At 51.6% G+C, this 22,949-nt stretch overlaps 1 protein-coding gene across 2 annotated transcripts in view; it reads right to left on the minus strand.

The window, feature by feature from the left end:
- Positions 1–6,594: 6,594 nt before the first annotated feature.
- FHOD1 (formin homology 2 domain containing 1) overlaps positions 6,595–22,949 on the minus strand; it is a 34,308-nt gene continuing 17,953 nt past the window's right edge. The window contains exons 4-24 of one of the 2 annotated variants that reach the window (XM_083624855.1): positions 22,603–22,670; positions 22,140–22,245; positions 19,973–20,067; positions 18,905–19,016; positions 18,613–18,707; positions 18,348–18,491; positions 17,996–18,204; positions 17,544–17,654; positions 16,631–16,654; positions 15,947–16,000; positions 14,861–14,976; positions 13,691–14,709; positions 12,799–12,951; positions 12,399–12,581; positions 11,894–12,013; positions 11,020–11,181; positions 9,957–10,147; positions 9,449–9,641; positions 9,090–9,249; positions 8,091–8,267; positions 6,595–7,596 (exon numbers count right to left, since the gene is read on the minus strand). In XM_083624855.1, the coding sequence (XP_083480981.1) occupies positions 7,514–7,596; positions 8,091–8,267; positions 9,090–9,249; positions 9,449–9,641; positions 9,957–10,147; positions 11,020–11,181; positions 11,894–12,013; positions 12,399–12,581; positions 12,799–12,951; positions 13,691–14,709; positions 14,861–14,976; positions 15,947–16,000; positions 16,631–16,654; positions 17,544–17,654; positions 17,996–18,204; positions 18,348–18,491; positions 18,613–18,707; positions 18,905–19,016; positions 19,973–20,067; positions 22,140–22,245; positions 22,603–22,670 (3,575 nt within the window). In that variant the 3' untranslated portion in view covers positions 6,595–7,513. The remainder of the gene's footprint in view (positions 7,597–8,090; positions 8,268–9,089; positions 9,250–9,448; positions 9,642–9,956; positions 10,148–11,019; positions 11,182–11,893; positions 12,014–12,398; positions 12,582–12,798; positions 12,952–13,690; positions 14,710–14,860; positions 14,977–15,946; positions 16,001–16,630; positions 16,655–17,543; positions 17,655–17,995; positions 18,205–18,347; positions 18,492–18,612; positions 18,708–18,904; positions 19,017–19,972; positions 20,068–22,139; positions 22,246–22,602; positions 22,671–22,949) is intronic. The other variant, XM_083624856.1, reaches the window with a different exon arrangement.

Genomic DNA, 22,949 nt, shown 5'->3' on the forward strand with positions numbered 1-22,949 from the left:
ATTTGGCTGCTGGGGTGAAGGTTCCTTACCTCAGTTCTATATCACTGATCATTCTATCTAGAAGAATAAGAATAAGAAGTTTGGCTCTTTTGTTGTCAACTGTAATTCTGTGTGGCAGCACCAATGGCCGAAGAAACACTCACAAAGGCTTTCTAGTATCACACATGGAAACAGCCCATGTTTTCACAGACTCACAACAGGAGGAGGTGAGATTGAGGATGGGCCAAGCTCAAAGAGCTCCAGAATCTTCTGTACCACCCTGGAGCAAAGCCACCTCCAGGTTTTTGTGTGCTCCAGGCAAGGGACCAGCAATGGACCTCTCACATACAGACACACGGAGAAGCACAGAGCCCTATATAAACATAGAAGACAGGAACACAAAGCTCCTTCACATACACAAACACATGTGAACCTAATGATCTGGGCTGCTCAAGAGCTGCGAGGTCAGCCAGTTCTAGGGTGGGGTGGGTGTGGAGGGAGATCAATGGGGAATGGGCTGCCTGAAGGGGGGGAAATTCCAAACCACCACCCTGGCTCAGTGATGGGGAAATACCTGTGGGAATCAGTGCTGGCAAGTGTGATGTTCTGTCACTGTGTCGAAGTGCAGGTCATTTTATGCCTCTCTTTTTTATTTTTATTTTTTTTAAGTGGGTCAGCCAGTTTCTACTTTCCATTTGAGCATTCCTTGGTGCTTTTCACTTTTAGAATGTTGCCTTGAGCTGCGGGATACCCAGACGCCACTGGACCAATCATTTTGCAGCACCCAGTACTCCAAGGCTCACTCAATCACCTTGAAATCCTTTGTCTGACCTTCAGTTTGATTCAGTTTGTTTCACCAGGGGAAGTTCAGCCTCATATACAGCACTTTCTGGCTTGCTGGGCTGTGAACCCACTTCATTATCTACAAACTCAAATTTTTGTATCCGACAAAGTTTCTCACCCAGCGAATTATTTATGCCATTAGCCGGGAAATCTGTCCTATGGAACTCAGCAAGACTTCCTCTGGCTCTCTGGAGGTGGGCCAAAGCCTCCATCTGCTGGAATCCTAACCACTTTTTCTCATGAGTCTTTCGCATTGAATTCAGTGGGCCTTACTCCCAGGGAAGGCTTTGCGCATCTAGCCCCACTGTTCAACACAGTGAATCGCTCACCCCTTTCCCCTCCATCGTTCAAACACCAGAATGTTGCAGTATAAACAAATCTATACAAGAGACAGTTTTGTTTGGTACCAAAGGGGGGAGTTATTTGGGTGCAAAATACAGCATGTCTATGTTAGTGCAGAGTGTAAACTGTCCTCCCCAGATCCAGTCAGGCCTGGTTTTCTCATGTGCCAAGGAAAGGGTCAACACAGGCCAGTCAGCAGCCAGGAGGGTCCTTGTCCCCCACCCCATCCCTGTGTCTGGGATGCACCTCCCCACATCCCCTGCTGCCTCCTTCAGGCAGACCAATCCAGCCCCAAGGTCTCCTCCACCACCAGCATCTTCTCTGCCCCTTTTACACAAGTGTCCCATGAGGAGGCTCTGCTCTCCTTCAGCCGTCCTCTTTTGGCACCAGCAGCTGTTTACAAAACATGCCCCTCTGGGGGGGGGCAGCGGGGGGAGCGTTATCCTCAAAACCAGTTAGACTTACTAAAACGCCAAAGGGGAAAAAGCTCATTCCGGCTGTTTCTCTTGGAAACACTTGCTCAAGGTCAAAGTCTCACACGTCCTCGGCTTCTGCACGTACCACATTCTAGGTAAGACCAAATCCCTCCTCCTGCTGCTTCTGCTGCTGCCCTCACATGTGTATTCCAAAGCAGGGCTTCTCAAGCTTTCTAATGTTGGGGATGGGGGCAGGAATACCCACACACATATACAATGTGGCAGTGACTGCCACCAAATTTGGTCCCTGAAGCATCCCACCCAACCTGGGATGTGGTGGAGTTGCCGTGGACCAGCAACTGTTGGTTTTTGGTCTGACACAGCCCCATGGACCAGTGCTTTGAGTAGGGCTGTTCTAATGAATCTCCACTTAGAACCATAGAACTGGAAGGGACACCAAGGGTCATCTGGTGTAAACCCCTGCAATGCAGGAGGAATCTCAGCTGAAGCATGACAGATGGCCATCCATCCTCTGCTTAAAAACCTTCAAGGAAGGAGTGTCCACAACCTCCTGAGGGAGACGGTTCCACTTAAAGTCAAGCTTCTAGCCATTATGATGGTAAAGAAAGCTTTGGCCACCAGCAGCAAAGAACCAGTGGCTACAAAGCCATTCAGCAAGGGGGTGGGCAGGGATGCTTGGCACAGGGTCCCCTTTTCACAATTCCTCCTAGACTTCATCAATACCCCCCCCACAAAAATGAGTTTGGTATCTTGCCTCTCCCTGAGCAGAATAAACTTCCCAGTCAACTGAGTGATCAATAAGGAGAAGCTAATGCCATTTCACTGCTTAGCCAGTTTGAGACGCCAATAAATCTAGGAGAAATGAGATTCCATCTCATTCTGATGGAGCAAGAGGATGCTCATAGGATTCTTGCTCAATGGATTTCTTTGGGGGGGGGGAGAGACAATATTTCTTGGGCACAGTACTTTGCATGAGGATTGTACCCTCTGCTGCACCTGTAATACATACAATTTGCATAGGCTAATTTAGATGTATGAGTGGACATTTAGAAGTAGAATCAGCACTGTAGGGGTACTATGACCAGGTCAGGCGACCTTTGATACCTGTTTGGATTTTTTTGAGGTAGGGTTGGGAAAACACAAGTCAAGAGCCACCCATGAGTATTAAAATGCCTGACAGACAGAATGTCCACAGCTGAAGCTTTCTTCCATAAAGAAAAGGGTTAACCTGCTGAATTTCTGCAAGCCACACCAACTGTCAAAGGCACAGGAATTCTGCTCTCCTTGAAGGCGAACCCTGAACCAGGCAAGGAACTCAAGCTTCAGGAGTTGCCAAACTCTTCTGTTCCTGGAGGTCTCTCAGCAGCTGATGTTAGGCTGGCAATTCTCCACTGAGCGCAAGGCTACCTGTGGGACTTGGGACTGGGATCCTGAGGGCCAAGAGCTTGACAAGCTCCAAACACCCACATAGGAATAAATTAATTGCTCAAAATAGCTTTTGGGGTACCTATTTTGTTATACCTATTATTATTATTATTATTATTATTATTATTATTAATGAAATCTGTATACCGCCCTTCATCCAAAGATCACAGGACAGTTCAAATACAAAATGGAAACACAAAATACATAATAATGACCCGTCCTCCTGCAAGCACATATAAAAGGTCACAGAATGTTTAATCAGCCCAAGGAAGGCCTGGTTATAAAGGTTTTCACCTGGCGCCTGAAGTTACATAATAACTATTGCCATGCTATCAGCATGGGTCAAAGAACCACCCTTTTCCTTTTTTGAGCATAACGGATTTGAGCCTTTGGCACGAACATACTCACTCATGGCGTTCCTACTATACAGAGAACAGGTGCTCACCTGAACTGCCTCCCTAATGACTTTTTATCCCCAAGATCATTCCTGCTGAAACCCTCGCACCTGCTGTTGCCATTAGTATATTTGCTATTTTTGTTGGTTTGGCAATTTTGAGTTTTATTTCCATGTATTTAGCTTGTGGTTTGTATGTTTGGCTCTGTTTGTACATCATCTCATATATTTGAGGTGTGGAACTTGAAATGATTTTGCTTTTTTTGTACTTTGGAAAGGGATTGCAACAAAAAATTGCTGAAAACCAAAGGCAAAATAAAATGTTCATACCAGCAAACACCCACCCACCCACCACCTGAATGGCTCTCCCCATGTTTCAGCAACAAGCTACTTAACAGCGCCTCAGCCGTATTTCCCTTAAAATAAAAAAAACAGCAACAGATAACAACAGAGGGCCACACTGCAGGGTTGTTGTGAGTTCCTCTCTCTGTGTTCTTGCTCCTGGCTATATGGGCTGACATAACCCTGCCTCTCTCACCCACTAAGTTTATCCTGCAACGACATTTTTATTCTCTCTGCATGAGAAGGCTCCAGCCTTAAGCTGTCATTTGCTTTGAGAGTCATGGAGGCTCCTGATTAATTTGTTTCTTTGAAGTGGATTATTTGGCCAGGCAAGCTGAAGAGTGGGCTGCTTCATCGGGGTTGGGGCTCGAATGATTGATGTCATATGGGCATGTGACCTGTGCCAGAACCTTGGAAACCTGTCCGTAAGACATGCTGGATCTTAGGCAACTGGGAAATGTACTATCAGAACGCTTGGTTTTATTTCTACAAATGTAATAATGCACAAAGATCATATGATTAACTGATGAGATTTCTTAAATCAGATGACAGCTCCAGTTTTGAGCCTTTGGTAGAACACTTGAGATTGAATTCAATAAATGCGACGAAAAGAACAGCATAAGCCCAAGAGCTTGGCTCGGGGAGCAGGTGCCAGTTGAAGACAAGGAACCGGAGAGAGGGCCCCTCGTCCTTCTTCCCTTGTCTGCTCATCCTGTGTTCACTGTCTGCTGCAAAAAAAGCAATCAACTAAAGGAAGATTCAGTGTGGCATAAAAACATGATAAAGCCTCCCACCAGTATCAGAGGAGCAGCAGGCTCTCTCTGGTTGGGGGCCAGATGATAGAAGAGTTACTTTTGTTGGAGGAACTGCACCCTCTGCACCCCTACCAGACAGGGTCTTCCTCCCCCTTTGTTTTTGCTCCAGCTCCTCCTTCATACCAGCTGCCTAGGAGTGCCAGAGCCTGAACTGGCCCCCACTCTCCCCGAGACCCCTCCCCAGTCCGTCTGGCTGCAGCTCCTCCAGGGCAGGGAGCAGCCGTCAAGCAGGTGGGCGAGGAGACATCCTTGCCATTCCTGGTCCCCCTTTCTGCTTTGCTGCTCCGTGGAGGGGGTCAAAAATCCTGTGTGTCCCTAGTAAAGCCCTCAACAGCACAGGACACCTCAGGCTCCGCACACCCCATGCTTAAGCTTCTCTGCCCTCTTCTCCTTTCCCAGAACATCCTACCCCAGTGCCTGTGTCTTACTGCTGACTTGCTGGGGGAGCAGCAGCTGCACCCCCTAGGCCTACATTATGGTGCAAGAGGTGAAACCATCGCTCGAGGCAGCAAGATTTGAGGGTGGAACGATCAAGGGGATAGGCTCAGTGACGCAGAGGGAGAACCCAGAGCTGAACACCAGCATTGAAAGACAACAAAGGCTTCTCCTGGGGGCTCCCAATTTGCCTGTTGGGGCTGCTTAGGCCAGCTCTGGCTCTCCGCCATGCTGCCCACAGCCAAGGTGGTGCCCTCTCTATTCTTTCCCTGCAGTGTGTGGAGGAGGGAGGGCACATCCAACACTCAGAAGGTGGCAGCAGCAGCTTCAGAGCCACATCCAAAGGTGGCAGAGGGAGACTAGCTTTTCCTCTTGTATCAATTTCTACATAGCAATCTCCTTCGTGAATCATGAGCCTCATCACTGGGCATGAGGGATCCTCTCTGGCAGGCTTTCCCGGGAATCAGCCCAGGACGGCAACTTCCAAAGTATCGGAAACTTCCATTCATCAAGAAGCTATTGTTACTCACTCTGTTAAATTGGATTTAAGTACCCAAGCCAGCTTCCAAGCTACCAGTTTTACAGTCACCATCCTCTTCATCCTAATAGCAAACTGTGGTGGCTGAGTGCCAACAGGATTGGAGCCAAAGCAGGCAGGCGCTTCAACACATGGCAGAGTGAACTACGGGAGCACAAAACACTTCTTTTAAAACACACACAGGGAAGAGCGAGGAGGTGCGGATGCAGCCCAAGCAGGGCTGAGCAGGCTTCCTTTGGCCTCAAGGATCCGTGGAACGCCAAGTGTCCCATTATGTGCGAAAGATAGATGATTGGCTTCAGCCCCTTCAGAAAAGGCCATCGTGGAGCAAGAGGGGTCTGGTTGCCCAGCACCACCGGTGACATATAAATAGTAAAATTACTAAAATATCATTGCTATTTAGCATTATCCAGTTTTGTTTTTGCTTCATTTTAGAATTTTAGTGCGGGTAGCTTTGATAAGATTAGCAAAAAAAAGAATTTAGGGGTGGGGATTTTCATGGTCCCCTTCACCAGCTGATGCCAAAAAGGTTTTATGCCAGACTGTACTGGGTTTTTATACAGATGTGGAAAGGCCCACTCCCTGTTAGGAATATGCTCACCTTGTTGAAATTATTTCAAATTACCCTCTGAAAGTCACACAGAGGTTTGGCTCAAGCCAAATGTGGTGGCGATCTGGCAGGACAGTCACCCCAGGCAGTCAGCTCTGGGGCTTTGTTGCCACCTGCAGGCAGCCCTAGGAAGAGCAGGTGGCTCCTGTCCCTGCGGACCCTTTTCTCAGATTCCACTAGAGAGCTCTGGAAATGCCACCTCAGGGGGCCTCCAACACTCTGCTGTAAGACCTCCATGCTCTGGGGCTTCATTCCAAAGGGGACCTTCCACTTCCCACCATGTTTCCCATCATTATAAGGAAAGCTTTCAGAAACAATAATGCTTAGCTAATGAAGGAAAGGTTATTGCCTTTTGTTCAATTTACTGACTTAAGAACAGCCTCTGTATACCAGCACAGAAATATTACAAAGAAAGAAACTTTGCCATGCTAACATCAGCCTGAATTGTAACAGCCTTTATTTCTCATTATTCATTTGAACACCAGCCAACCACTGATTAGGAGCTCTATGCAACAGGGAAGCTGGCTGCCAGCTTTTTAAACCCTTGTTCAGGATTGTACCTGGATGGCAGCGGGAGGTGCCCAAATGTCCCCTCTGCTCACTCGGCTCTCCGGCTGCCCAGAATGGACCCTCAGGTTGGGACTGCTGGGAGTTTATCACACAGGGGATGCAAGCGACTCTGCTGCAGACAAACACAGGCCAGCAGAGCCTGTCTTTGCGGGGGGGGGGGGGGCGGTGGTCAGGAAGAGGTTGTCCCAAGGCTCACTGGGCTCAGGGCTGCCCAGGGAGGTGGCTCCATCTCACAGTCAGGAGCGGCCAGGCTTGCAGAAGGGCTGTGGACTATTTGACCTGCTAAGTAGAAGTCCCAGGAGAGAGAGAGGCTAATTGATTTGGAGCCAGCTGGCTCCCAGCAGCCAGGTAGCCAACTCTCTCGTTCCTGAGCCATGCCCCTCAATCAGGAACTGGACGGAAACAGTCTAAACACAACACACGCACACACACACACACACACACACACACACACACACACACAATATAATACTTTTCTAGGCAGGTGGAGTCCCTCCCCCACACTTTGAGAAAGTCTTTGCACAGCATGGCCAGCACTGCCCCCAGCCGCACCACAGTCAGGGGAAGGTGAGGGGGCTGGCTTCAGGGAGTGACAAAAGCTAAACACGCTGGCAAGGTTCCACTCAAGGCAAATCTGGTGATGAGCATCTCTCACGTAGAACTGTGCAGGTATCACAGGGCTCTGCTGGACACATAAGCAGTGGCCAGCCCCAGCTTCCTCCAGCCGATGGGCAGTCTGCTCTAGCTCAGAAGCTCCTCCAAGGCCACAGGCCCTCTTCGCCATCACACAGCTACTCCAGCCGCCTGCGCCAGGCCCAGAGCCTGGACAAGTTCGTCGCTGAGGCCGTTCTTCAGGGTGCGCCTCACTGAGAAGAAGCACAAAGGGATCAAGGAAGTCCAGGTAAGCAGGGACATTCTAAAACAGGCAGCCTAGGATTCCCCCATCCCAAGAGCCACGGGGCAGGAGCTCCCAGTCCCAAAACAAGGCCAAAGCTGGCACCACTAGAGCACCCTGGGTGCAAAGGGGGGATATCAATGTAAGAAAACAAATGAGAAACAAATGAAGATATAGTGGAATGTGGGACAGTCCCTTCATGGCTCTCACTCCTGTCCCTTGATTGGCAAAAAACAGAGGAAATGATGCAAAAGGGAAAAAGAAACAAGAACAAAGTTTGAATTCATAAATGATGCCCCCTTGGCCAATTGGCACAAGCAATGCCATTCTTCTCTGCCAGTCTTAAATTTGGGTTGCCTGGCATGGAGATCCAAGCGTGCTCAACACACACAAATGAATACACATACACAGACAGACACATGGCTGCACTCTGTGAAGGGGAGATAAAAGAAGCTCTGTGCTTACGGGATTTCCGGTTCCCACGTGAGCGCTTGCGCTCCTTCCCTGCACCCGGCCGGGGAGGAGTGCTCTGGGTGACAGACTTCACCAGGCGGTCCATGATCTCTTCAGAGGCATCCTCAGGAGAGCCAGAGGCATCGTCCTCAGGAGGGGTCACGCTGGCCGGGCTGATCTTCCCAAAACCTAGAACAGAGGAGGCTGCCGTGAAAACCAGCTCCCGAGAGGCAGGCTCCCTCCCACTTTGGACTTGATCACAGAAAGACCTGCATGGTTACCAAAAGACAGCCTGCCAGCTGCAGGCTGACCAGCAGGGGCTCCTTGAAAGAGCAGCCTGGCCTGCTCTGGGGGTGTCCGCCTGGTAGGGAACCTGCCCCCAAGTTCTTTAGGATTTTAATTGTAAATAACAAACATTTGTTCTTGGGTTCAGTAGCTAAAAGTGCTGATCTTTCTGCATTGGGGTCATATGTGTAAAGCTGGGTCTCTCGCCAAGCACACAAAGCGGCTGCATTTTGCACCAGTTGCAGCTTCTGGATCAGGCACAAGGGTAGCCCCATATTAGTCTGATCATGAAGCTGCAAAGGGCAAGGCTATCCCTGTCCAGGAATGATAATAGTTGGCACCCCTGGCAAAGCTGGCTCTGGGTATTCTGATCCACTGCGCTCACCTGGGCCTTTAGTAATGGTGATGGATCTAAGAGCACCCTCAAGCAATGCACCAGCCCCACAACCTCATTCAGAGCTGGGACACAACCCAGTGCCTGGACCTGGGAACTGTCCATCCGTTGTGTCAGGATCCAGCTTCTTAACCACTCCAGCAACAACTGTAATTATCAAACCACCACTGTAAGCGAGAACACAAAGCTGTAAAGGCCAAGCAGCGGCTAGGAAGCTGGTGGCTTGGGGAGACCCCCAGGGAGAGGGGCTCTGGAGTGGCCAAGAAGCTGAATGAGGGTGGGAAAGGAGACTGACCCTACCTGGAGACAGACACATCTCCCCACCTTCCTACCTCTGCTGGCTCGGGAGCGGCGGCCAGATGGCTCTGGAGTGGACATAAGCACTGTGGCCATGCTTTTGTGGCCAGCTTCGTCCTTCTGTTCGGGGCTGGCCGAGAGCACAGCGGGGGCGGGACTGTCTTCGGGCTTGCTGGCGGTAGCAAACCTCTCCATCTACAATGAGAGAAAGAACGCTGCATTGAGGAAGGGCAGGGGGTACACCACCTGCTGCCAGCTGGGGAGGCAACAACACAGATGTTGTCACAGGAGCTGCTCTTGCAAGGACACAAGAGGGCTTAGGAAGCCTCTTCACGTGATGGAAATTTCCATTGGACAGGTGAGGCAAGGGTTAGGTGGGGCGGGACGAACTTGCCTCGGTGATCATCCTGCCGCGGGTCTTGTTCCTTTCGCGATATACTGCTCGTTTCTTCTGCTGCTGCAGAACTCGCTCCCGGCAGGTGCGGTACTCCAGGGCAAACTCCCGCAGGGTCCGGCAGAACCCCGTGACCTTTGCCTCCTGTGCCAAGCGTAGGTCATAGCCCAAGTACAGCAGAAAGGAGCGGAACCTGCGGGCAGAGGATGAACTGCAGGAAACTGACTGGCATCACCATCCTCTCCCTGCTTCCTGCCCAGGGCATTCATTTATTTATAACCTTTGTCACTCACTTGCTCTTCTCCAAGCAAGAGCAACAAACCGAACATCAAGCCACATCAACAGAGTAATCAGTAAAAGGACACCTCTAAAACGACACCCCCAGAAAGGCCACAAGAACAGAAGAGACGCCCAGCCGGCTAGCCAGCACCCTGCCCTCACAATGGCCATCCAGGGCACCTAGTGGGAAGCCAGATGCCCAAAGGCCTCTCCCCTGTTTAACACAGACCTATTTAACACGCGTCGATGGACCACCTTGAGGATGACGATCTTCTGGGTGCTGGAGTGAAGGAAGTCCATCAGTTTGCTCTTCAGGGCCGGCTTGGTGTCGTGCTTTGTGATGGCCTTCAGGCTCTCCCAGGACACTCTGCACCGTCGCTCCAGCTGCAGGAGGCTTTCTGCCAGCGCATCAAAGTCCACCTGGAGGGAAAAAGCAAGGCCTCTTTGCAATTCTTGCCAACAGCCCCCTTTCTCTCTGTGGAATGCTCCTCACGGGTGCCAAATGGACTATCCTTTTCGCAGCAGGTAAAAACATTTTAATATGGGCAGCTTTAATCATGATGTTGTTAAAGAGTTCATAGAATCATAAAATTGGTAGTTTTGGAAGGGATCCCAATGGTCATCTAAGTCCAACTCCCTGCAATGCAGGAATCACAGTTAAAGCCTCCCCAACAGATGGAAATCCAACCTCTGTTAAAAAACCTCCCGTGAAAGAGGGCCCACCACCACCCAAGGAAGTCTGTTCCACTGGTGAGCAGCTCTTGCTTTCAGAAAGTTTTTCCTAATGCTTAGTCAGAATCTCCTTTCCTGTCACTTGGTTTGGGTCCTACGCCTTGGAGGAGAAAACAAGCTTGCTCCACCTTCCATGTGACAGCCCTTCAGATATTTGAAGACAGCTGTCCTACCACCCCTCTGTCTTCTCTTCTCTAGGCTAAACATACCAAGCTCCCTCAACCATTCCTCATATATATAAAGCTTGGCTCCAGATTCTTTATTGTCTTGGTTGCCGTCCTGTGCACACGTTTCAGCATGTCAACTTCCTTCTTACCCAATCTGGGTTTTGGTCTGTGGTTTAATAATTGCTACTGTGCATTATTTAACATGTTCCCACTAGGAGATATATATATATATGTATGTATGTATGTCTGAGAAAAGGACTCAAGTGATATACAAGCCGAATAAATCAAACACAAATCAATTCTGCACACAGGAGTTTGGCCCAGGATGTGGATCTCAAAGCAAATCCTCCCAGAAGCAGGAGAGGAGAAGCCCCCCACCAACACAACCCTAACCTTGGCTGAGCGAGTGATAGCGGCGATCTCTGAGTAGAGGTCCGTCGTGTCCGGGAACTTCTCCACCACGAAGTGGCACAGGTGGTGGAGCAGGGTCTGTCGGTGCACTGTGTCCTTCACCTCTGACACCTTGGCCAGGTAGCTCAGCTCAAACCCTTGGCTCTGAAACCCCAAAAATTGGAATTTAAGACGATGCACCAGGTTTGAGGAAAAAGCAGAGCCCAGGAAGAGGGCTCCTCACCTGTTCTCTTTGCAGCAGCATGACAGACACCCGGCAACTGCTACTTGCACCAAAGGAAGGTGCCATCTCCACTACCAGCCCTAAAAGTCTGCCCTACCTCCCACCTTCCCTGCACAATGTGCCCTGAGACAGGCTTTGTGCTTGACACATGACACAGATGCACACACAATGGGGATGGCAAGAGCTGCCAGCCAACAGGCCTTGTGTGTGACACTGAAGAGTCACTGCATGCCTGCAAAAGAGCCCCAGCTTCCAGGTGCAGGATTGCTTGCCCCCACAGCACGTCCACTGGCAGGTGGAGGGTAACAGTGCCTGCAGTTTGGAAAAGGGTCTGGGTGCAACTGAGGAGAAAGACCTGGCTCTGTCTGAGAGTCACTGCCAGAGTGGACTCCAGGGCGATGCCCTGACCTGACAGAAGGCAGCTTCCTGTGACCACAGTGGACATTAAGAGGGTCCAATGCCGCAGCTGGGTAAGAAAAAAATCTGGGCAGGCCCTGTGAACAAAAAAACTCAGGCTCCAATCCAAGATGTCTGACCACCTGCTGAAGGAAACGGTGCTCAGCATATGCTCAGAGCTGCTTGGTGCTGGCTCCTGAGCTGAGCCCCTGCCTCCGCCCTCATTACATGCCTCACCTGGGATCCATTCAGGAAGTTGCCCATGGCCAGGAGAGTGGCAAGGATACACTTGAAGGTTTGGTTTTTGGCCAGTTGCTGCATCCCAAGTTTCAGATCAAAAAGCGGCTCTGCAATTTCCTGCGCAGGAACACAGAAGACAAGCTGTAAGGACCTGTTTGCCCCCAGAAACTGGAGGGAGCGAGCAAATTGCTGGCCCAGATATGCAGGTTCTTGCTTAGGACCCAAAAGCAATGGATGGATTCAGCAGCAGGAAGGAAGCAAAGGGCAGCTGAGCGACACCTGGGACCATTTGCCATGTGGCCAGTCCAACCACAGCAGCCACTCTCGCCAAGCCAGCCGGTTCCCTTGCAGGTTGGGTCACCAGCGATGGCCCCCTTGCCTTTAAGCCCAGCAAGAAGGTCCAGCCAAATTTACAGGGAGGACTGGTTAGAACACTGGGGGGGGATCCACCTGCGCCACCCCCAATTTCAGAGGTTCTGCAGTATCCTGAGCAGGGGTGTACCTGCTCCATGGCCTCATAGTCCAGCTTGAAAGCCCACAGCTGAAGCCGGGCAGTGAGCTCAGTGATGGAGGAGAGAGCGAGGAGGAACTGCTCAGCTGAACCCAGAGGCACGTCGGGATTGGCCATCTGTGCTTCCTGGATCTTCTGCTTCTCCTCCTCGGTTGGAACCATTGTCAAGATTTTCTGCAAAACAAGAGGGAAGAGGGTGTTGGGTCAGGACACAATGACTCCACCTGGCCCTTCATGGCAGCTTTCCCAAACCGGGTGCCATGCAGATGCTCTGGACCACAAGTCCCATCAGTCCCAGTCAGCATGAGCGAATGAAGCTGGGATTGATGCAAGTTGTAGTCCAGAAGGCTTTTTTATGGTCAAGGGTTCTCAGGAGACACAGAATTCTCACCTCAATCCCTTCCTTGTTAATTGCAAATTCATCAAAGTTGACAATTGCCGTCTTGATGATGTGTACGGGAGGCAGCGCTGTCAAGCCGATGTTGATGGCATTGCTCCTCTTGGGATCCAAAACCACAATTAGCTTCTTCCCATCAACAGCTTTCTTGGGAGTGAAAGAAGGGAAGAGTTGATGTTTTTGTCTGTCACGCTATCACCCCATCTTTGGAGGTTCTCCTCTTTCAGCCCCACAACTCTCCTGCGAGGTAGCTTAAACTGGCAGGTGAGGCCTGGACCCAGTGTCAACCCGCGAGCATCACAACTGGGCAGGACAGGCAGAAGACCCCAGAGCAAGATAGTGGCTGGTCTCTGAATGCAAAGGACAGAGCTTCTTCTCTTTGACTGACAAGAACAGTCTCTGCCTGAGGCTCTGCTGGCTAGGCCCTGACAGCGCAGCTTGCTCCAGGCACATTCAAGATGGAAGAAGAAATCACATGGGCTAGAAGTCCTTGAAGGCAAGAGGGCTGAAGGGGCAGTGATAAGGAAGAGCAGCACTGAATAGAGAGACTGGAAGCCAGAGAGAAGCTCAAGGGCAGAGCCCAAAGTCCCTGGATCAGTTCTTGGCACCTCCAGGGAGCAGGCCAAGGGAGCTTCCAGAGCTCTCGGGAAGCTGCTGTCAGACCAGGCCAAGGGTCAGACTCAGGGCAAGGCAGCTCCTTGGGCTCCTCTGCTTTGAGCCTCTGGCACACTTATTTCAAAATAAGTGCATTAAAAATGCTCTGCATTTCCTTTCCACAATCCCACTAGAAAGCATGGGCAAAGCCTCCTGCAAGAACCCCACAGCCCCAAGCTCAGGAGAGAGTCCTCCTCCCTCCTGCAGCCAACACTGAGGAGCCCCAACCTACCTTCGAGCTAAGCACCTCCTTCGTCTTGGACTCGAAGAGATGTTCCATCTTGGTGGTGTCGACCTCCACCTTCTCCAGAGATGCCCACAGAGTGGCTGGCCCAAAGGGGTCTCCTCTTCCTTCCCGCCTGGCAGAGCTGTCCACGTTCTTTAGCTCCCTCCAGAAGAGCTTAATAGTTTTCTTCTTTTTTGCTGGGGAGTGGGCATCCTCCCTTGAGGAGCCCAGCAAGCCTGGAGCAGGACAGCCTGGTGGGGGTGGAGGAGGCGGGGGAAAGGCACAGCCTGGTGGGGGTGGAGGAGGGGGAGGGGGAAAGGCACAGCCTGGTGGGGGTGGAGGAGGGGGAGGGGGAAAGGCACAGCCTGGTGGGGGTGGAGGGCAGCTGGGAGGGAGGGGTGGAGGGGCCAGAGCCCCACTGGCAGCCACAACCACATGGTCAGGCACAGTCTCTGTTTCTAGGATATCAAAGTCTTCCTCCTCACCCAGGTCAGAGAAGTCCAAATCTCTGATCTTCAGGTGCTTGGGGCTGAGCTCCAGGGGCCCTCGCATCACCTCCGCTCCCTTCCTGTAGGGAGTCATGAAAGTCCTCTCCAGGCTCTGCAGGCTGGCTTCCGCCTCAAGGCTGAACTGAGCCCGCAATGGCCGGGCCCGAAGATTGGAGGGGCTGCCCTGTTTCCCATTGCTCTGTGGGCTGCCTTCTTCACTCCCGGTGTCTGCCTGGAACTCTTCTGCTGGGGCAAGAATAACCCCTTCCAGCCTTGCAGGGCTGTTATTGGAGAACAGTGTGTCAAGGTTGAGCTTCTTTCCAGGTGCAGGGTGGCTCTGGGAATCTTCTCCATCGCACAGCAGAACTGGGCTTTCTGGGCTTGGGGTGCAAATGGGACCCAGGCCAGGGCTGCTGCTGGAGAGCCCCTCACCTGACAGGCTCTCCCTGGCCTCTTCGCCTTCAAAGCCAGCCAAGGCCAATGCAGAGCTGAGCTCTGTTCCATCGCCGTTTCTCTCCTGTCCTTCACGCCACCTCCCTAAGGGCATAGAGGAAGAGTTAAGGTTTAACTAGGAAAGGAGACAAGCTAGGCAGTTGACAAGCAGCACAGAAAAGGAGAAGCCTCAGCAACAAGCCTTTGGCCAAACCAGGGATTGTCGCAAACTCTGCCGGCTCTTCTGCTGCATTACCTGGGGAGAGTTGCTCAATGCTCGGAGTAGCTTCAGCAAGGACCTCGGCTCGCCCCTTGGAGATTGCAACCAACTTCTCTTTCTGGGAAGCAGCAAGATTCTCCAGGAAGCGTGCTCTATGAGAGAAGCAAAATGCTACATCATTCAGCACCAGGGACACAATGTTCCATCACCACACAGCAAGCAGGATGAGGCTCATCCCACCCAACAGCTGTCCCCCCCAGAGACTGGTAGAGCCAATCTATCAGATGCTGCAACACGCAGGAGGTCCAGCACTTGGCACAAATGCTGACACCCATCAGTGGTGGTTCCTCTGAGGCCCAAAGCTCTCTCGGCGCCTGTTTAAAGAGGTACAGGCTGAGATCCTCAATAGCAGCAGCAAAGGCAACTGCGCAGACCCTCCTCCAGCCTTCTCTCCCCCAAGCTCCTGCAGTTTTCCTCAACACAGGACTGCTCCAGGACAGCCACACTCTAACTGGTCCAAGGCCCCATCTCATACAGAACCCAGCAGCCTATGGGGTGGGAAAGGGATGTCAAGAAAGCATGGCACCTCAGCCAGCCCCGAATCCTGCTCCCTGCCCTCTCCTGTGGGCACCAGAAGGCCAGCATGGACCAGGACAGTGTAGCAGATGGAAGAGAGAGTGGGTGGGTGGCACACAGCAGCTCAAGCCCCACTCAGCCCTGTAATTCCCTGGGGGTCCCTTGGCAAGTCACTGCTTCTTCTCAGCTTCACCTCCTCTGCTAGGTAACCTGGGTTGGCTACTGGGTGATCTTGCCATCAATGCTGCCCTGTACAAGGAAACATGGCAGCTGGGATGGTGGGTCTAGAAGAGACCCAAATGCAGCTTGCTGGATGAGCTGCCTCCAGAGGGCCAGGAAGGGCCTTCCATCAGTGGCAGGGGGCCAAGGCTGCCCAAGAGTATTGGCTTCCATCCACCAGGCACTTTTGAGGCCACTGCAGAGATTCAGGAGGATTCTTTGCCAGAGGAACTCAACAAGGATCAACAAATTCCTGGGCCTGAAACCAAAGCGAGACCTCCAGCACCAGCCTAAGCCTGATGAAACACACATGTTCTCTATACTTACTCAAAGCGCCTCAGAATAGGCTTGTCCCCACATACTGAGGGGCTTTCCTCTTGCCTGGGAGAAAAAGTCAGTTAGTGCCACTGGGCACAGGAACCACACTCTGCATGCCCACAAGCTCTGCCAAGGCTACACCAGCTCCAAAGCAGAGAGGTCCATGCAATCTGGGGGTGAACTCACTGCTCCTGTCCAGCTGAAATCCCACCTCACTTCCCTGCAGCCACTCATTTTGGTGCTCCACGTCTGGACGAAAGGGCTGCTCACGCATGCACCAAGGTCACAAAGGCCTCAGAAGTCTACTCCTGGAGCCCCAAGCAGATGCCAGCCACACAACCACAAGTGGAAACACTGCATCTGTTCAGAAGCACAACACAGGGCTGTTGCCACACTCTTGACTCTGTAAACTGGTCCAGGATAGTATCCCCTCTTTGCTGGTGCCTCAGCTCAGGTGACCCTTGGCCCTTCACCCTTCAAAGGCAATCCAGCAGGATCCAGACCCAGAAGTCGCTGGAGAAGCACAAAGGCAGAGGAGCCCAAACTACATGCCAGAAGCCCCAAGCCTGCAAACAGATCCCTCATTCAATAATTCAAAGCTATGAACAGCAGAGGAAAGGAAACCACAGGGCCAAGAGCATCACACACACACACACAAACACACACACAAGATACATCTGTGGCATCACTTACCAAGCAGGGGCAGTTTCGTGAAGTCTGGAAAAGGAAAGGGAGTTTAAGCAGGAGAGCACGCGAGAGAAGTAGGTGGCAGAAGAAGAAAAAGAAGAAGAGGGGTGGTGGGCTGGGCCAGGAGCAGAAGGAGGTGAGGGCACAATAAGAGGAGAGAAGAGGTGAGAAAAGGGACTCTCCAGGACAGCTTGCTTCAATGTCCAACTTGTGCAACAAGGATGACTGCCTCTCTCAGCCCAGCAGGTCCTTGCCCCCACCCACAGAAAAACCTGCCACCCTCCAATCCGCCTGTGCTCTGAACTCTCCTGCCTTCCTTCGGCACTTGCAGAGGAAGGGGTTCAGCACCATTTATGGGGGGCGGAATCCGCCCTGCACCTCCCCCCCATCTACAGCAGGACCCTCCATCATGTGGGGAGGGTTACAGAAGCCCATCTCAAGAAAGGAGGGGGGCAAGTATTTGATTATAGACTCCATTCACTTTGGGTGAATTGCATCAGAGCCACCAGATTCTTTCAACCATCACCACAGGCCCCCTCCTCTTCTAAGGCTCCTGCTGCATTTCTCACTGCCACGCTGCACCCCACCCTACCCTGCAGGACATGAAAAAGCCCCTTTGGAAGGGGAGCTGCCTTAGTGGACAGCAAGGGCTGCCACCTCCTCCCCATCCACCATTGCTAACCAGACACCTCCTTGCCACAGCTGCCTCCTCAGAACTGCTGGCCAGGGAAGAAGAGAATGGGGAGAGTCAAGCCCATCTCCCCTAGAGCTTCCAAAGGGCTCCTGAATCTCCCCAGTACGGTCAATATCTTCCCCCACATCTTCTCACCTACCCCCCAGCCCAATATACTAAGCTCAGTGCTTCTGGCAGCTCTGAGCAGGGAGAGATCTTGTGTCCCCTTTGACCAGAGAGACCTACTTGAAAATGCTCCTCTCACCCAGGCTGCCACTCTGCTCTTCATCCACAGGAACGGATGGCGTGGAAAGCTGGACGCTGGATGCGCTGCTGTACATGCTCTTGAAGGCAGGCCTAGAAAAGGGAGAGGGGGAAGAGCAGGAGGAGGGCTGTGAGCACACAAGGCTCCAATGGGGGCCCATCAAGACTTTCTAGTCATTCTGAGGCAGCTCCCTGGAACAGGGCCTCCTGGGCCGAGTGAGGGTTTCTGAGGCGGTATCACCACAGGCAGGCAAAGGTGGCCTCTGGAGGACCCACATGCTCCTCTTCCAGCCTCCCTTTGCCTCCTGCCAGCTTCCACCAACTGCCCCACTCTTTGGGCTGGGCCTTTTCAACCTTCTTGGCTCAGCTTCTTTCCCACCAGTTCCAAGCAGAACAAAAGCCACAAGCAGAAACTGCCTTGGCCAACAACCCACCTGTCTTGGCTGCTCTCTCTGTCCAGGCTGGGAGCCTCTGCTGGACTGGGCTGGAAGTTCTCTGCAGGTCGAGCCCCTTGGCCTTCCTCCTGGGCCAGGATGTAGCCCAGAGAGCGTCGCTGCCCCTTCCGGCCTTCCTCCCCTTTCCTCCGCTCCTTGCGTGTTCCAGGGGGAGGCTCTTCCACACCATCTTCGTACTTGAGGGCATTCTGCAAGGAAGACAGAAGCTCAGGGTGGGGCCTGGTAGGGCAGGCTGCTAGGTGCCGAGTGTGTAGTGGGGAAGCTGCCTGCTTTTTCTAGAGGCCTCCTCTTTCTATCCAGCTCCCTCCCGCCAAGGGGGAAGATGCGTCACCTCGTAGATAACCAGCTGCTGCTTCAAGTCCAGGTCAGTAGCCTTGTTGGTCATGTGCTGCTGGATGATGCTTTCCATGCCCTGCTGCTCCAAGCAGTCTGTCACATCATAGAAGGAATCCTGGTCAGGGAGGGCAGCCAGAGTCTGCACAACACCAACATAGGGCACCATAGTCAGGGCAGGAAAGGTGCTCAGCCCGGCTCAGCCCAGCCCAGCAAAACAGCCTGACACCTGCTGCTTCCCTCCCCACCTGGGCAATATTCACCTTGTTGATGAGTGTCATGGCGAACACCTGAAGCTCCGTGTCGGCTCCATTCTTCTGTTCCAGGATTGCCACGATGGGAGACCACGGAAAACCACCTGCAAGGCAATGAGTAAGGCATGTGGTTGACCATACAAGCCAATAAAAAGACCCTCCTTTCTCCTCATCACTGACCGTGTCCAGCAAGGGGCTGCCTGCTGTGATTCAGTGACTGCTCTTCCCAATCTGGAGGCTAATGGGATCAGGCCCATCTCTCTCTCTCTCTCTTCCCTGGGCAGCCATGTGGCACACTCACCTCTGACCTGCTCTGCCCCTATGACGGCCTGGACAAGCAGCTGGGCATTGGATTCCGTGAACTCCACAAAGACCAGCAGCAGCTTCAGAGCCGTCTTCACCACCAGGCGGTACTAGCAGAGGGACAGCAGAAGTTGCTTAATAGTGGGCCAGGCTACTGGGGTCTACTCATAAGAAAAGCCTTCAGAATCAGGCTAGTGGCCCATCTAGTTAGCATCCTGTTCAATCAAACTCAGCCTGGCCTCCCCTGCGCTGACTGTTAGCCAGAGCTCTCCAGGGTTTCAGGTTGGAGACTTTCCCGTCTTGCCTTGAGATGCCACTGGGGATTGGTTCCTCTGCCACTGAGACCATGACCTTCTCCTGTGGAGGGAGGTGAGAAAAGCTGGATGGAAGGAGCTGGAAACTGGGCCTCAGTCAGGAGGACATCACACAACCCTCCCTTTTCAAAGCCCATCCCACCTCCCTGTCTTGTAACACTAGAATTTGTGCACATCCAACAAAGCTGAATGCGGGAAGATTCAGGACAGATAAAAGAAAGCACTTATTCATGCAGGGCACAATTAAACTACAGGGGTACCTTGGGTTACAGACGCTTCAGGTTACAGACTCCATTAACCCAGAAATAGTACCTCGGGTTAAGAACTTTGCTTCAGGATGAGAACAGAAATCGTGCTCCGGTGGTGCGGCAGCAGCGGGAGGCCCCATTAGCTAAAGTGGTGCTTCAGCTTAAGAACAGTTTCAGGTTAAGAACGGACCTCTGGAATGAATTAAGTTCTTAACCAGAGGTACCACTGTACCGAACTCCCTTCCACAGGAGGCCGTGATAGCTACCAGCTTGGATGGCTTTAAAGGAGGAATAGACAAATTTGTGGCCACAATTGCTACGTTCTTCCTCCACTGTCTCTGAATACCAGTTGCTGCTTGTGCACTTCCCATTGGGGCATCTGGTTGGCCATGGTAAAAACAGGATGCTGGACTAGGTGGGCCACTGACCTGATCCAGCTTCAGCTTCAGGACTCTTCTGATGCTCACAAGGGGATCTTTCCCTCTGTGGCAGCAACATACTCACCAAGCTCCCGCACAGCGTGTAGAGCCACTGCACCGTCTCGTTGTGGTTTATCACCCCCATCATCCCATCCACAAAGAGCACGATCTGGCTGAGAGCTGGAAGGAAGGAGCGAAGAGCACTGTGAGGATGCCAGCTGGCCATGGGCAACTGATGTGCCTTGCTCACTCGCTTGCAGTGGAGCTTCCACACAATGCCTGCCACTCAGCAGCAAGTCTCCTCTGCTCCCTCCTTTGGTCCCTCCATCTCAGTCTGACTCTTTGGCTTTCAGGGTGTTGTCTCTCCCCCCCACCCCCGCCATGCAGACATCAAATAGGTGGTGATGTGAGGAGAGGGCCTTCGGTGGCTGCTCCCAGACTTTGAAACTCCCTTCCTACAAAAGCTAGACTGACTCCCTGCTTCACCTGCTGGCAGGTGAAGACTGTTTTATTCCAACATTGGAAACTGACTGTTCTTTTAAGGAAGGGGCTTTTAATAGTGCTGTGCTGTTTTTTACTATCTGTATTTTAAATACATTTGTTTTTGTTTTTATTCTGTAGAATTTGAATTACTTTTTAACTATTCTCTTTTTATGTTTTTAGTTTCTTGTATGTTACGTGTGCCATTTTAATTTGTGTAAGCTGCCTTGAGTCCCAAGTTTAGAAAAAAAGGTGGGATATAAATAAATGCAATAATATTATTACTAATACTACTAGGAGTTGCCACACAGCAGATGGCAGTGCCCAGAGGAGGCAGGTGGGTAGGGCAGGCTAGCTGTCAGGAGTATGGATTGATTTGCACATCTGACATGAATGACTTGGCACAAAAGGCTGCTGAGGACAGGGCAGGCTGTTTCCACCCTGAGGTGCAAGCTGCAAAGTTAGGCTACTTCCAAAAAAGTCCTCTTTGTCAACAGGACCCACAGAGGCTGCCAGGTCTACAAAAGGTCCCTTCCAGTCACAAGCCCCTGAGACTAAGGGCCAAATGAAGCTTTTAAAACCAGCCATGTGGGGGGAGTCTGATACCTTCCCCCAGCTGCTGCTTGCCCCATTTGGGAAAAGAGACACACAGTCACATCTTCCCTACAGCAGGGCAAACAGTACTTGTCCATGAGTGACATCAGAGGAAATAGCATCAGAAGGGGGGTGGGGAGCAGACAGAAAAGGTCTCAGCTCCTTCCCTCCACTGGTGCCATGGTCCTAGGAGAAAAGAGATGATCATGGAGACCAACATCTCCTTTAATTGGGGCCCAAAGCTCTGTCATTAAGAAAAAGTGGCCTCTCAACTTTTAACCTTAATACTTTAACTCTAAAAAAGGAATAAGGTATGTATTATGTAGTGAAATTTGTAAAATCTGTAAAACCAATAAAGATCATTTTAAAAAAAAGAAAAAGAAAAGAAAAAGTGGCCTCTCCAAGACGGCTCATGAATTGCAGCTGAAATTTTACACACTGAATTTTGCTGCTTGCACATCCCCAGCTGAGTAGCCAGTGAGATGGAGCTATCACCACATCTGGAAGGCTCAGAAATGGGTCAAAACCATTAAAAAAAACACAAAAAACTTCCTAGTACAGCCAAATCTCCTCACCTAGCCACTATCCCTCAGCAGCAGTCTAGACCTGGCCACTGAAATTTTGCTCAGGCAGGAAAATATAGGAATGCTTAAAAGCAAACAGGAGAAATAAGTCCTGCAAAGCCTGCCTACACCAGCTTTGGGTCTGCTCCCCATACTGGATTCAGCATCAGGGAGGCAGAGAGACAGAGACAAGAGTCACACATAGTCCTCACAGTCAGCATCCCTCAGATCAACATTGTACATGGGCAAATGCAGACCGCAAAAAGGGGAAGCCAAGGCATCTGTCTATTTATTAAATGTATATTCCACCTTTCCTCCCCAAGGAGCCCCAGGTGGCAAACAGCAAGGGAGAAAATAACAAAAAACATATTTAAAACAATTTCAGTACAGATGAAAACTGGGAAAGAGCTCCACTTAAAAGACTCCTCCCAGAGATCTCTAGGGTGCTCTATCCTTTTTCTGGATATTCAGTTGGGAATTGGAAGTGTCAGTTTAATTTCACCGACTTTGACTCTTTGGTGGGAGGTCCCAAATGTTATCCACTCTAGGGGCTCAGATTCTCTCTCTCTCTCTCTCTCTCTCTCTCCACTTCCTGCTGGCCTGGTGGTCACTTACCCCTGAGGATATAGTTCTGGTAATTCTGGTCAGCCTCAGCTCCCACTGTGATGAGACACGTCAGCCCTTCTGAATTCACAAACTCAGGCACCAGGTCCTTATCCTCCTGCAGCAGAAATCCAGAGAGAGGAATGTTTGCAATCTGCAGAAAAAGGTCATACCGTGCATGCTCACCCCTCCACTTGCAGCCCACAATCTGTCTGGGAGAATCTCCTGCTGGGGAAGGGTGCATGGGAGGAGGCTGCCTGCTTATTGCCTTCTCATATAGGGAACAGGTCTGTGCACAGTCTAGTCTCACAAGAGGAGAGCAGAAGCTGCAAGAGCAAAGAGGAGGGGAAATGAAGAGTCAGCAGCAGAGCCTGGTGGTGTCCACACAGAGCGCTGGGCTGGCTGGCTCAATCCCCCCCCCAACAAAGCCGCGCCTGCTGGGGGCAGAACAGGGAGGGCCTGGCAGGAGCCTTACCTGGAAAAGCTGCTTCAGTGAGAAGAGGGAGCGCCTCAGTTCAGGGCCCTTTGACCTGTAGAGCTTCTCTGAAGGAAAAACAAAATATTTCTGTCCGTAAGGAACAGGCACTCCTGGGTCCATCTCAGAGCTCCAAAAGCATCAGCAGCAGCAGGAGACCCCTCCTCACCAGCTGCTTTCAGGATGCCTGGAAGTGCTAGCTTGAAAGAATGCAAAAACAACCTAATGATGTGGCACAGCAGTGAAAGTGCCAGGCTAAGACTTGGGCAACCAGGGTTCAAGGCCCTGGGTGACCTGGGGCCAGTCACTTGCCATTATTTGAAGAAGCAAAGCCAAGCAAGGCAGAA

Source organism: Podarcis filfolensis (assembly GCF_964270895.1).
Source record: "Podarcis filfolensis genome assembly, chromosome: 8".
NCBI classification, from domain to species: domain Eukaryota; kingdom Metazoa; phylum Chordata; class Lepidosauria; order Squamata; family Lacertidae; genus Podarcis; species Podarcis filfolensis.